This window comes from Triturus cristatus, chromosome 9 (assembly GCF_964204655.1).
Source record: "Triturus cristatus chromosome 9, aTriCri1.1, whole genome shotgun sequence".
NCBI classification, from domain to species: Eukaryota; Metazoa; Chordata; class Amphibia; order Caudata; family Salamandridae; genus Triturus; species Triturus cristatus.
The window spans coordinates 588,476,855-588,491,276 of NC_140592.1; the positions used below are offsets into that span (position 1 = coordinate 588,476,855).

At 47.2% G+C, this 14,422-nt stretch overlaps 1 protein-coding gene across 1 annotated transcript in view; it reads right to left on the reverse strand.

Moving 5' to 3' along the window:
- Positions 1–14,422, reverse strand: part of SAE1 (SUMO1 activating enzyme subunit 1) — a 382,599-nt gene that overhangs the window by 19,249 nt on the left and 348,928 nt on the right. Inside the window, exon 8 of the mRNA XM_085625631.1 lies at positions 14,083–14,152. Within this exon, the coding sequence (XP_085481757.1) occupies positions 14,083–14,152 (70 nt within the window). The remainder of the gene's footprint in view (positions 1–14,082; positions 14,153–14,422) is intronic.

Consider the following 14,422-nt stretch of genomic DNA (forward strand, 5'->3'; position numbering starts at 1 on the left):
GAAACAAAGTTTTATTCCGTCGGAGCAGAACACATCAGATCAGACAGCAAGGTATCGTCACGAGGTGCTCTAACTGCATCTCTGAGACCTGGTCTCTTATACACTGGTTTATTGCTTTATTACATATAGTACATTCTTGAGATTCCCTTGATGCCTGAAAGAACATCCCCTGAAGCCCCGGCTCAGATCCGATCCCACACATAGATACAGTAGAAGTTCCCACCCTACCCGCAGTGGGAGATGGCTATCGCGCAGCAGGGAATTCCGCTAATTCCCGGGGGTGTGTGCAACTGGCCGGGTCTCAGGGGGTAGGGGCTTTGATCTACTGTAATCCCTTTGATGTGGGGTGTTTCCCTTACAGTAGGGGCAGTAAACTGCATCCGCAGGGCTAGGTGATGGCCTGGGACCAGTTCAGACAATGGGGCGCAGAGGAAGGGGGTTATCAAAGGAGAGGCATGACCATGTATGGGTTGTCGGTTGGAAGTGGTTCCGTAGCAGGGTCGCGCAGAAGGAGAGGGTTTATGGCCTGTATGAGAGAGCGGGGGTGGCCGGCGCGCGGGGGATGCTTGCAGCGCCAAGGGAAAACGCTGGCGGTCGAGAGTGAGCGGGGAGAGAGCGGGGTGCCTAAAATGGCGGCCGTGCATTCGTTGTGCGTGGCGCTGGGGAGAGGCAAGATGGCGCAGATAATGTTCAGTTTGCACGCTAAATTTCCACAAACCCACCATCAGATCTGGAAGAGATAAGGAGAGATATCTGCTGCTGATCCAATTGCGTTTGAACAGCAATCACAGGTTCTCTTGGTGCTAGGCTCACAGACTTCAGATCCAACTGTAGAGCCCGCATGTGCCAATTGGCATGGTCGACATGCAGGAGGCCAAAAGGCCGAGAAGCCTCAAAGCCACCCTCACCAAGACACATGAGCGAGGCAGAAACACAGTATCACAGCCCAAATGTGCTGGACTCCTTGATTCGGAGGAGGCCGACAATTCACAGAAGCCTCTGCGAAGGAGTCAGGTGTGACTTTGGCACATTGATTATGACCACAACAATGTAAGGAGGTTTACCATCGTCTGGCAGTGGTCCACGACTCACTGTGGTGAGCCTGCCTTTCACAGCCAATTGTAGTGGTAGGGAAATATTGTTACACCCCCAACCTTCAAAGGTATGCAGCGACAACCACACTCATTTTCGTGAAAACCCAAAGGGCACTGGTGAGGTCGAAAGGAAGCACAGTAAACTGAAAATGCTCATGGACCACCTTGAACCGCAGGTAGCACCTATGTTCTACAGGACAGGCACATGGAAATAGGCATAGTGCGTGTCCAACGCTACCATCCAGTCTCTTGGAATCAGGGCAGTTAGAACCTAGGTTAGTATGAGCATCTTTAAATTGTCCTTCTACAAAAAGGAACTGAGAGGTCGGAGATCTAAAAATGATAAAGACGTCTGCCCTTTTTTTGACACAAAGAAATAATGGGAGTAACATCTAGTTCCGATCTCCTAAGCTGGGACTCTCAAAAGCTGCTTTTTCCAAATGAGCTTTAACGTCTTGCAGCAAAATAGACAATTGCTCCTCTGAAAACTCCTCTGATACAAACAGAAGAAGTGGTGGGATGTAAAGGATTGGCAGGGCGTAGCCTCGTTGGACTACCTGCAGGATCCACCTGTCATTATGGCTTGCACTGGTTGGGGAAATTACTGCTTCCCACATGATGGCCGTGTGCACCTATGGGCAAACTAAAACGGCTCCAAGGCAGAGGAGCTGGAGACTGGGAGGTGTGGTGTCCCTGCAGATCTGGACACTGTCTGCCGGAACCCCTACCCAGACAGGACTGTGGCCTGTTGTTGGGATAGGGGGCCTGTTGTTGGTATGGTGAGTCTTTCTTTTTTTAACACATTTTTTTGTGATTTACAATCTTATACAAACATACGTCTTGTTAATTCCTACATTAAGATAATTTCAAGCAGGAGACTCCAGAGGCGACCTGTAAGCTGCAGACATTCAAAGCTTTCTGTTTGCATGAGCAATCCGACCTTGGTATGGTGGGTCTTGACGCTGTCTGCAAGAGAAACCCTAGCGATGCATTGAAAGTGGCAAAACTGTAGGGGATACTGTCTTCTGGGCGTGGAGAGGCCGAAGGAGAGTGCAGTGGCTTGACTTTCTTAAAGTGCTCAAGGGTGGAGTCGGCCTTCTCGACAAAAAGGCAAGACCCGTCAAAAGGCATATCCACATGAGAGTTTCTTGGATGTCACTCGAAAAGCCATGGATCTCATCCATGCATGGTCCCACAGCATGCTGGCCGCGTCCTTGCTATCTTCAATAGTCTGTGCCAAGTTGGCATGGAATATCTATGGAACTGATGGTAAGATCCTTGTGACCATGTCCAATAATGCATGAGAGTGCCTACCAAGCAAACATCTGGTGTTGACTTACCTAATGGAGAGCTGGCAAATGAAAACATCCCCTTTCCAAGTGTCTCAATTTTTTTCAACTCTGTCTGGAGTGCCCTAAGGGGGAAAATGGCATTAATGCTTTTACTAGATGCCTGAACTACCAAGCTCTCAGGAGTAGGGTGCTGTGTCAGGAAGGCAGAGTCCCCCCAGGGCTGGTATGTGGTGTTGTGCCACCAGTCTGTTCACAAATGGGCAAGAGCATGGTTTAATTTAAGCATCCATGAGGGGGTCGTTGAATGGATGCAAAGGTTCTGATGAAGTAAATCCGAATGCAAAACCTCAGTGAGGATGTCAATTTTCACCGCAGCAGAAGCAAACTGCAAGTCCAAACCTGCCTGACTAATTCCTATAGCGAATGAGGCTGACTAGTCCAGGAATGGGCTATGGGGAATCTCCTGTTCTGGGTCAGGGAAGTGCCTAATCAACTGGCCTCTTCTAGAGCCAAATAAAAATTGTCCTGTTGTAGGGGAAATTCATCCCCAACATCATGAAAAGGTGGTTGACTCTGGCCAGAATCCGATACGAAAAATTGTTGGTGCACAGGAGGGGAGCTCCTCTTCAAAGGTACTATCTTATGAAAGTCAGAATGTAATGGGACCAGGATGAGTCAGAATTGTGCTGGGATGTGACTTCGACGGAGATAGAGCAGATTAGGTTCAGACTCAGGCAGGACAAAGTGATCAGTGTCCTCCTTCGGCGTCTGCGGGGTTGGGGCCGGCTTTGACGTGGCAGGAATTTGCATAGATTGAAGTGCTGGGAGCGAAGTTGGCTCTAGAGTCGGGGATGAACTCGAAGCAGGTTCAAGAGACACTGATGATGCAGAGGACCGACCTACCTTCAATAACCCAAATAGGGACTCTGTGGATTCATGGGGTCCAAAAGAGTGCTCGAGTGAGCCACTAGGGTGCCAAAAATTCAAGGCATGTCCTCTTTAAAAAACACAATCTGTTGGGGCTGCTGATGGCCCTCGAAATTTGGGGTGCTTTTGGATCAGTTGTATAATGGACTACTCGGTGGGGACTGGGAGAAAGATCGAGGGGCACTTTGACGTCCTAGCAAGTTCTCAGAAAAAGAGTGGTGAGGCTGGGACTTCTCATGCTCCAGTTTGGACCTGGACTTACTTTAAGACTTGGACTGAGATGACGAACTGTCATGGGACCGGCCTAAATATTGGGTTCCTGTGCAATTTACTGTGGTGTTCGGTGGCGTACTGCTTGACTTCACTCTCGTGATTTGCCCTCGGGTACATCAGGGTACACTGCTCGCACGACTTACAGTTGAGGCCTGAACCTAAACACCAGAGACACTCCTCATGGGGATCTGTCACAGAAATTGGTTTGCGAGAGTCCCTGCTTGGCTTAAAACCTGTCGTTTTAGTAGGGGGAGCATTCCCTTCCACACTGGAGAGACCTTATGTGGTGAAAAAAAACCTCATGAAGTGACAATAAAAAGTTAGGAGCTAGCTCCAAATCCAGTAGTGAAGAAAAAAAAACTGATGTCACAGAGCTTGGTGGGAACTTACACATGGGTCAAAGGTCAGTCCTAGAGCAGAGCAGCCTTTTTGCAGAGCAGCATGACACAACCTACTTGCAAACAGACGGTAGGCTGAAAAATATTCCGGATCTAGTCTTGCGCTTGGGAATTTATAGATGTGAGGAATCTGCTTTTAGAGGTATTCAGCAGAGACCGTAGTTTTCTATAGAAAAACACAGTAGACGCTAGCCTGTCACAGACTTCTGAAGATGTCACTGAACTGTTCAACATTGAAGTTTCTACCTCCATCAGAACAGAAACTTTAACTTACCCTGAAAACATATGCTCATATTGTGTAGTGGTGTAAGATTCATATGCCTTGCATAGTCCTGCTATTTAGTGTTGCCTCAAATATTAGAAATTGTTTTTCTTCGAAGAAGCTTTGAGTACCAGGATGCTGTATGATTCTTTCCTTACTCTTACAATGCGCATAGGCACTGACTCCACCCTTAAATTGTTTTTCGCTCAGCCGGTTACAGGTGAAAGGGGTCAAGGGGAGGAGCCAGCCCATCATGGCAGCTCGGAGCTGATGCTCCGTGTTGAACCTTCCTTTCAGCTTACCGAGCGGCATCCTGCCGCACTGTTTTCACACCCAGAGCAACGATTTTGCAGCTGGAATGCTGGCAGATCACCAAGAAGGGTAAGTTACTTACCTGTAATTCTAGTTCTCTTCCAGGGGTATCCTCATCAAAGTCATAAGCACTGAATATTCCCGCCCATGTGCGGGGACCCCGGAAATAATAAAATTATATATGTAAAAAACATACATATATACAGCTCTGTATATGTATAAACATATATCATTTTTTCCAAGCAAATGCAGCTCCCATAAAAGGCTAGGCAATGTAAAAATATATACATCCAATAACACACATATATCTATATATATGTATAAAGGTATAACAATACACCCAAATCTCTTTTTTTTTTTTTTTTTTTTTAATGAGGTAAACACTCATGAGAAAGCAAAAAATAAAGAGAACAAACTGTGGAAAAACACAGATGTATAACACATTGCCAGCCTGCAGGCTGCATTGCAATACAATACCATAGAGACTAAAAAGCCCTGTACAGGTAAAAACTGGCACCGTGCCTTTAAGGCAGCCCTGACTTCCATATCCCATCATGCCTCAGGGGTGACAGTTAGGTCAGTTGTTCTTTGCGGGACCGTAGTCCTAAACACAAAGATATACCTTTTCCATAATGAATAATACACCTCTTCTCATTTGCCTGGGGAGGTGGGTGGGTTGCTTATGACTTTGATGAGGATACCCCTGGAAGAGAACTAGAATTACAGGTAAGTAACTTACCCTTCTCTTCCAGGGGATCCTCATCAATAGTCATAAGCACTGAATAGAGTAGCAAGCTCCCCTTCCACCAGCAGGCAAATGAAACTAAGGTTGTATCACCCATGGAGAAAAAGAATCATGAAAATGATTATGTTTGGAACAGATTCCTCAAGGAGGCTTGTCCTACTTGAGTGTCTGCCCTGGTGTCCGAATCCAGACAATAATGCCTGGTAAAAGTGTGGACAGATCTCCAAGTGGCTGCCTTGCAGATCTCGGAGAGTGGGACATTATTGAGAAAAGCCGCGGTAGCCGCTTTTCCTCTTGTCGAATGCGCTTTAGGGCGCGCCCCCAATGGTTTCTGAGCCAGTTGGTAGGCCAAAGTAATACTAGAAACAATCCACCTAGCAATGGAACGTTTGGATGCAGCAAAGCCCATACGGACAATCCCATAGTTCACAAACAATTGGTCAGATTTCCTGATATTCTTAGTCCTATCTAGGTAGAATTTTAGGACCCTTCTGACATCCAGAGAATGCAACGCCCTCTCTGCCGGAGAGGAGGGGTTGGGAAAAAAGGTTGGTAAGGAGATGGCTTGGTTTACATGAAACTCCGATACCACCTTGGGTAGGAACGAAGGGTGAGTTCTCATCACCACCCTATTTAGATGAAAAACAGTGTAGGGTTCTTTAGAACAGAGGGCCTGTATCTCACTGACCCTCCGTGCTGAAGTGATGGCTATTAAAAATGCTGTCTTCCATGTGAGGTGCTGTAGGGTAGCCTTATGAATAGGCTCAAAAGGTGAACCCATGAGCTTCGACAGAACCAAGTTTAGCTCCCAGGAAGGAGAGGGAGGTCTAACAGGGGGATAGACTTTCTTGAGTCCTTGCAAGAAATCCTTCACTACCTGCACTTTAAAAAATGACTGCTGTGAAGGCGAACGCCTGTATGCTGTTATGGCTGCTAGGTGAACCTTTATGGAAGAAAATTTCAACCCTGCCCTTGCTAAATGTAGAAGATAGGGCAAAATTACATCCTCCTGGCATTTAGTGGGATCATAATGATGCTGAGCACACCATATATAAAATCTTTTCCACTTACAGAAGTAGGAGTGTCTTGTCGAAGGCCTCCTGGCTTCCTTCAGTATGGACATACACTCTTGAGGGAGGTTCAGATGGCCATACTGGAGGACTTCAGGAGCCATGCTGTTAAGCTCAGCGAGGGAAGGCTGGGATGGTAAATCTTCCCCTGCATCTTGGATAACAAGTCCGGCCTGCACGGCAGCCGCTTGTGGGGGCGGATCGACATGTGTAGGAGATCCGTGTACCACCACTGCCTCGGCCAGTCCGGTGCTATGAGTATCATCTTGGCAGATGAATTCTGTAGCTTGGTCACCACCTTGGGAATTAGTGGGAGAGGCGGAAAAGCGTACACAAATGTCATTGACCAATTGATCAAAAGGGCATTCCCTAGGGATCCTGGTCGATGGTATCTTGAGGCGAAGCCTCGGCATTTTGTGTTTTGCTCGTCCGCGAAGAGGTCCACTTGCGGGCGCCCCCATTCCCCGAAGATGTCTTCTAACACTTCGTCGTTGATTACCCAGTCCTCTGGCTCTTGAAAATGCCGACTGAGCAAGTCTGCTTGCACGTTGAGTTCTCCTGGTAGGTGCACCGCTTTCAATGAGATGTTCCTTGCTAGGATCCAGTGCCACAGGGACTGAGCTTCCAGCGAGAGCGTTCTGGATCGAGTACCCCCCTGCTTGTTCAGGTAGTACATTGTGGTGGTATTGTCCGTCTGTACTAGAATGGTACTCGTCGTTATCGCAGGTAGGAACGCTTTGAGGGCTAGGTGGACCGCCCTGAGCTCCAGCATGTTGATGTGGTACAACTGTTCGCTGCTGGACCACCGTCCTTGAGTTTGCAGAGTCCCAAAATGCGCACCCCATCCCTGAAGGGATGCGTCGGTGATTAAGGTCTGAGTTGGGGGCTCTTGATGGAAAAGAATCCCCACTTGCAGATTCCTTGGCTTCAGCCACCACTTGATTGACTGTTTGGCTGCAGAGGAGAGGCAAACCTTTTCTTCCCACAGAGAGTTCCTTTGATCCCATTTGTCCTCGAGATCTTGCTGGAGAGGACGCATCCTTAGCCTGGCATTGGGCACTAGGAAGATGCAGGATGCCATGGCCCCTAGCAGAGATGAGATTTGCCTTGCCGACGACAGATTGCTGGTCATAATCTGTCTGCCTTTTAGCATAATGGATGACTGTCTTTCCTCCGAAGGAAACACTTTTCCTACTACGGAGTCTATAGTTGCACCCAGGTAGTGTATTCTCTGCGTTGGTGAAAAATTGGACTTTTTGACATTCACTCTGAGACCCAACCTGCGACATAAGTTCAGGCATAGCGACAGCTGTGTCCGCACATTCTGTGGCGATGAGCCCTTTATTAGCCAGTCGTCTAGGTAGGGATAGACGAAGACTCCTGCGCGCCTCAGAGCAGCCGCTACTACTGCCACGCATTTTGTGAATACTCGAGGAGCTGACTTCAGGCCAAATGGGAGGACTTTGAACTGATAGTGAGCGTTGCCTACCACAAACCTGAGAAATTTTCGATGATTCCTTAGGATGGGAATATGGAAATATGCATCCTGAAGGTCCAGTGAACACATCCAATCGCCCATCCGGAGAAGAGGATATATTTGGTGGAGCGCCAGCATGCGAAATTTTTCCTTTCTTATGTGCTTGTTCAGTATCCGTAGGTCTAAAATGGGTCTGAACTCCGCCTTCACACTCCTCTTTTGGATGAGAAAATATCTGGAGTAAACTCCCTTTCCTCTCTGGTTTATGGGCACTTTCTCTATTGCAGATTTGAGTAGTAGCGTCGCTACCTCCTCTCTGAGCTGCTTTAGATGCTGGGATGACTTGACAGGAGGAATCGATGGGGGGTGACTTTTGAAACGAAGCGAGTACCCATGACGCAGTATATTGAGTACCCACTTGTCCTTTGTGATTGTCTGCCACTCTGGAAGATGATGCGCAACACTTCCTCCCACCGGAGCGGTGGACAGCATCGGAGGAAGCGGTTTCTCATTGCTTCCCCGGTGCTTTGTTTCCAGCATTAGACTGCCTGTTGTTACCTCGTCCCCTGGATGGCTTGCGGGACTGGTATTGCTGTTTCTTTTGACCTTGCTGGTCCTGGTTCTTTTGCCAATGAGGGGTTTGAACCCTCTGTTGGTAATTGCGCCTGTCATTTCCCTTGCGGCGTCGAAACTCTTTCCTCTTTTCAAGCCCGACTGCTTTCATGGTCTCCAGCTCTGCTTTCATTCGGGCCATTTCCTCGTCTGCATGGGACCCAAAAAGAGAACTACCGGAGAAAGGCAGATTTAAAATTCTTGCCTGCGCTTCCGGTTTCAGGGCCGTCAATCTAAGCCAGGATGATCTTCTGGCTGTGACTCCATGTGCATATTCATGCGCTGCCAGTGTTGCCCCATCCGCCGCTGCACTTATGATCTGGTTAGAGACTAGACTCCCCTCATGCAAAATCTCTTCAAAGTCCCGTCTGTCCTCTGATGGAACTTTTTCAACGAACCTCTGAAGAGAGTCCCATAGTGACCTATCATAGCGCCCCAGAAGAGCCGAGGCACTTGCCACCTTCAAGCTTGAGGATGCTGAGCCGCAAACTTTCCTCCCCCAGGAGTCTTGCGTTTTACTGTCCTTATCTGGTGGCACCGTTGAAGAGCCAGCTACTGCATGCGTCTTTCTGGCAGCGGCGGTGATGACAGAGTCCGGTGGAGGATCTGTTTTAAGGAATAGCGGATCCTCCGGAGCTGGACGGTACTTTTTTAGAATTCTCGCCGGCGCCGTTTTGGTGGTTGCTGGCGTGAGAAAGATATCCATTACCGGTTGTAGCAAACCGGGGACTAATGGCAACAACGGGCGTGTCACTGTGCGCTCATGAAGAGTTTCAAAAATTATGGATGTGGTGGTCTCCTGAACCGGCATAGGGATACTTAATTTTGTAGCTCCTCTACACAACACTTCTTGAAATGTAGAAATGTCATCTACCGGAGATACCCGAGAGGGTGGCGTCTCCGAGAGTGTCGGTGAATAATCCCTTTTGGATGATCTGGAAGAAGGGGAGGTAGAAGGGGTCCTACGGCGCCTTCTCTCTGATCTGGTCGACTCTCTTCTGAGGGAGGCAGACCTGGATCGCCTTCTTGGTGCTCGAGAGTGACTTCGGGATTCTCTTTCTCGAGATCTTGGTCTGATCGGTGTCGCTGGGAATACCACGCCCCTTATTCTTGTTAGCGATGCCTTTATTGTGTCTGTCATAGCAGGGTCCTGAGGCATCTCCCTTACGGGACTTTGAGGCACAGCATTGTCCTCCTCCTGCGAACTTTCTCTTGCAGGAACTGGAGATTGATGTACAAGCTCTGGTGATGCTGACCTTGAACCTGAGCCCTCTGATCCTGAAGGCGAGATAGAAATGATACGCGGTGACTCCGGAGCTGTATATATCAGTCTATGAGGAGATTTTCGCCTTGAGACTGGTCGAATTGTGAGGCGAATATGTGAAACCTCCTGCGTACCCTCAACAGAGGGCTGCCTCGACGGTGATAAGCCTATCACCGGAGATCTTTGACTCGAATCTTCGAGGCTCCGAGCTTCCTGTCTCGACGTCGAGATTACCTTCGACGGAGGCTTCATGTACCTCACCAAAGCTTTGGAGACCTGTGAGGACGGAGGCACCTGCCTCAACGTCGACTCCGACGGAGGCCTCTGCCTCGACGTCGACTCCGACGGAGGCCTCTGCCTCGACGTCGACTCCGACGGAGGCTCCTGCCTCGACGTCGACTCCGACGGAGGCTCCTGCCTCGACGTCGGCCCTGACGGAGGCGTCTGCCTCGACGTCACTCCTGACGGAGACTTCTGTCTCGACGTCGAAAGCTCCGACGACGTCGAAAGCCTCCTCGCCGTCGAACGATGTTTCCTCGACGGCGATCTTGATCTTGACGGCGATCTTGGTCTCGACGTCGACTGTGGAGATCGTCTACGTTCTTCTCGCGACGTCGAATGATGTCTCGCCGACCTCGACGTCGATCTTTCTTTCGACGACGAACGATATCTCTGTGCAGACGTCGATCGATCTTCTCTCGACGTCGACAGATGCTTCTTCGACGTTGAACTATGGCGCCGAGTCCTCGACGCCGAGCTTTTAGACGCCGTCGACGTCGAACGCATCCTCTTCGACGCTGAATATAAAGTCGACGTCGATTTTCTCTTTGCAGCATGACTTCCCCTTGACTCCTCACCTCTCAGCGACGATCCCGCCGCTGGAGTCTTCGACGCCGAGCCCGACGTCGATGGAGAGCAAACAGGGACCAACTGCTTCGACGTCGACCGTTCTGCTAGGCCATACAGCCTAATCCTCTCCCTCTCCTTTAAAGTCCTTTTGGAAAGGTCTTCACAATGACGACATGTTGCTGGAGAGTGAGAGTCCGGCAGACAGATGATACACACCTCATGTGTGTCTGACGCAGCCTTCTTTTTTCCACAAGATGGGCATGGAACAAATAAAGAAGGCATTTTTCTGACAAAAATGGTTGAAAAATCAGTCAGAAAAACACAGGATACTGACTTCCTCACAGAAATTGTAAGAAGAAGTCCAAAAAAAATCTTAAAGTTGTTATAATTTTTGACTAAAGAGTCAAAAAAGAAGAGAGCTGAATTCCAGGGTCCTGACTGAAGGAGCCGGAAAGAACAACTGACCTAACTGTCACCCCTGAGGCATGATGGGATATGGAAGTCAGGGCTGCCTTAAAGGCACGGTGCCAGTTTTTACCTGTACAGGGCTTTTTAGTCTCTATGGTATTGTATTGCAATGCAGCCTGCAGGCTGGCAATGTGTTATACATCTGTGTTTTTCCACAGTTTGTTCTCTTTATTTTTTGCTTTCTCATGAGTGTTTACCTCATTAAAAAAAAAAAAAAAAAAAAAAGAGATTTGGGTGTATTGTTATACCTTTATACATATATATAGATATATGTGTGTTATTGGATGTATATATTTTTACATTGCCTAGCCTTTTATGGGAGCTGCATTTGCTTGGAAAAAATGATATATGTTTATACATATACAGAGCTGTATATATGTATGTTTTTTACATATATAATTTTATTATTTCCGGGGTCCCCGCACATGGGCGGGAATATTCAGTGCTTATGACTATTGATGAGGATCCCCTGGAAGAGAAGATCTTTATCGCTCTTCTCCAATCTAGCATCGCGGAGATATGAGCCGTGATGTCCCCACCTATGAAGACGCTAAGATGGCGCCTGGTGAGCAGTGAGGTCTTGCCCGGGGCCGAAGGAACTGTACCTTGAGGCTGCCAACCTCCGTATCACCCAGCAAACAATTCCCCTAAACCTTGGTCCACATTTCCAACTGAGGGCCACTCATTGCGGTGACTAAAAGCAAGACGGACGGGGCACCGAAAGTGAACGGCCACCGGTGAGGAAAAGTGAGTGCTCCGTCCACGCTGGACAGACGGGGCGCGCTACCACTTCACTCACCATCCGCCATTGAAGAGCAGGAGCACCGTACGAATAAGTGGGGCTCTCCCAACTCGGACGCAATTCAGTAGTACTCTTGGTGATCTTTAAATGTTTTTCTTGCAACTGATGTAACCTGTAACTGATGTAATTTTGTAACATTGTGGAACCTCATGTAAAGCCCTCTGATTCCTTCGGGTCTAGCCAGCGCTATATAAAACTCATCAAATCAAAAGGGGAGTGTAGAGAATAGTAGGAATGTGCTCTGTGCATTGTAGTTGATAATAAATATTTAGTGTACAAAAACATGAGCTATCGCTGCTCATGTTCAGGGAAAAGGGTGGGTGCATGAGAATCTAAGTTGCTACATGCTATGAACCGATACCTCCAGGGTAACTAACATTTTCCGTTTGCAGCATGTATGGCTGTGGATAGACATGCTTCGCATCGATTGTAAAGCATTATCCTTCTAGCAGAGACTAACTGGTAGATGATATAGGGATTTGAAACAAAGTGTTTAATATCCTGGCCAACCATAGCTGGTTGAGGCGCTACTACGTCCACGCAGTAATCCTCGACCAGGTAGCAGCTTAACAAAAATCTACTAAACACAAATTTTACCCAAGAAAGACACGCTGGCTCACTTTTAACATATACAGTATGCTGTAAGTGGTATAGGGAGCACACATTAAGCTTTGTATAACAAGTTTGGATGCATTTAACAATCCACCATGCATTACATTGGCTTTAATAAGGTTTAGCAAAGACCACAAAAAGTTGATGGTCTTTCGAAAAGCTCTGGTCCTATCTTTATAGTACATGATCACCAATTTTACATAAAAAGGTGTCTAATGCCCTTTCCATTATCATACCAGGCTGAGGAAAGAAAACAGAAGCTAAATTGACTTATTAATGGGAAACGGTGATACTGCCTTAGGTAAGAACTTGGGATTTGTCCTAAGTATAACTACATGATCCACTTTTCATAAAAGGAACAGCAAAGGATATGAGTGCAGTGGTTCAAAAGGGAGCCAGTTAGGCGTGTGAGAACCACATTAATGTTCCAGGCAGGTGCAGGTGATGTCCTCCATGAATGCCTTTATTACAGGAATGCGTAAACGAAATGAGCCTTTCCTGTTTTTCATGTATGACGCTATACCAGAAAAATTAAGGGATATAGATGCATTTGCTAGACAAGCTTTGTGAAGGTAAACAAGTACAAAACAATGACCTGAACGGAATCCTTAAGAGGTTCTAATTGCTTAGGCACGCAGAAATAGATTCGTTTTTTCCACTTGGCAAAAAAAAAAAACCACAAGCCCAAGTAGCAGGCCTATGTACCTCATGTACGATGGTAATACACTCGAGTGGGAGCTGTAAATATCCAAATTCTAAGACCATTGGTGCCATACAGCAAAGTTCAGCTGCATGGGGTCTGGGTGCCTGATTTGGCCCTGTTGCTGAGTGAGGAGGTCCAGAAAGATTATGAGTGTCCAATGTGGGCTGATGGACACATCTAGGAGCATTAAGTACCATGGTTGTCTGACCAAAGTTGGCATGAATGAGAGTCGTGGGGGCCTGCCTCATCTTTCCAACACGTATGGAATGAGTGAACGAGGTGAAAAATGTAAGTAAATATCCCTGACCAATTCATCAAGTGTATTTCCCATGGACTGTGGGTACCTGGAGACAAAGCTTTTGCATTTTCTGGGGGAGTAAAGGTCAATGGGTGGGTCCCATAATGGTGAAAGTAACTGCAGAAACTTGATGGAGTTCCCACTGGTGGATATGTGGATGAGTTAAGAGGTCCGCAAAATCATGTCTACACCAGGAGGTGTTCTGCCAGAAGACGCACTCTGGGGCGTATTTCTCAATGTCAAATCTTTTGAACCAATGTTGAAAGGAGGGGGGCTGTGTTCCACATGCTTCTAAATGTAGAACATGGTTCTCATCTTGTTAGTGCGGTAAAGTATTACTTTATGTCAAACCATGGAGTAGTATGTCTTGAGGACTAGGTGCATATGCCTTTACCACTCATGCCTTTACTATTTTTTCCTTGCCTATTGGTGCGGCTTGCTCTCCAAGAATGTGGCTAGTGAACATCACATGCTAGGAAATTAAGTGTGATTTACATGGCAAAATACATTCAGCGTTCATCTCAGAAAGGACCTGGTTTACAACAATCATCTTTCTTTGGGTGTTGTTCATCAATCTTTTTAAAACAACGAAGGAAACCATTTAAAAAAGCACAATAAAACTACCTTCACAACTTCCTGACTTAGGACACCTCCAACAACTGCACATACCGGAGCCATTTCAGAGAAGCAGTAGCTAAAAAAAAACGATGAAATATAATTTGATTAATCTAAATATTATATTTGGGGCACATTTATATATATAAAACATGACAAAGACTGTGTGACTGTTGTGTATTTTATGACTTTGACCAGTGCTGCAAGGGCTTCATACTGGAACGCACAATCTGACTGTTTTGAAAATAGCAGATCATTCATCCACTTAATACATCACCACTAGGGATGCTCCTCGTCTGCAACCAAGATTGTTGCAGGCAGTCTCATCCAAAGCTCTTATTGAAAGAGA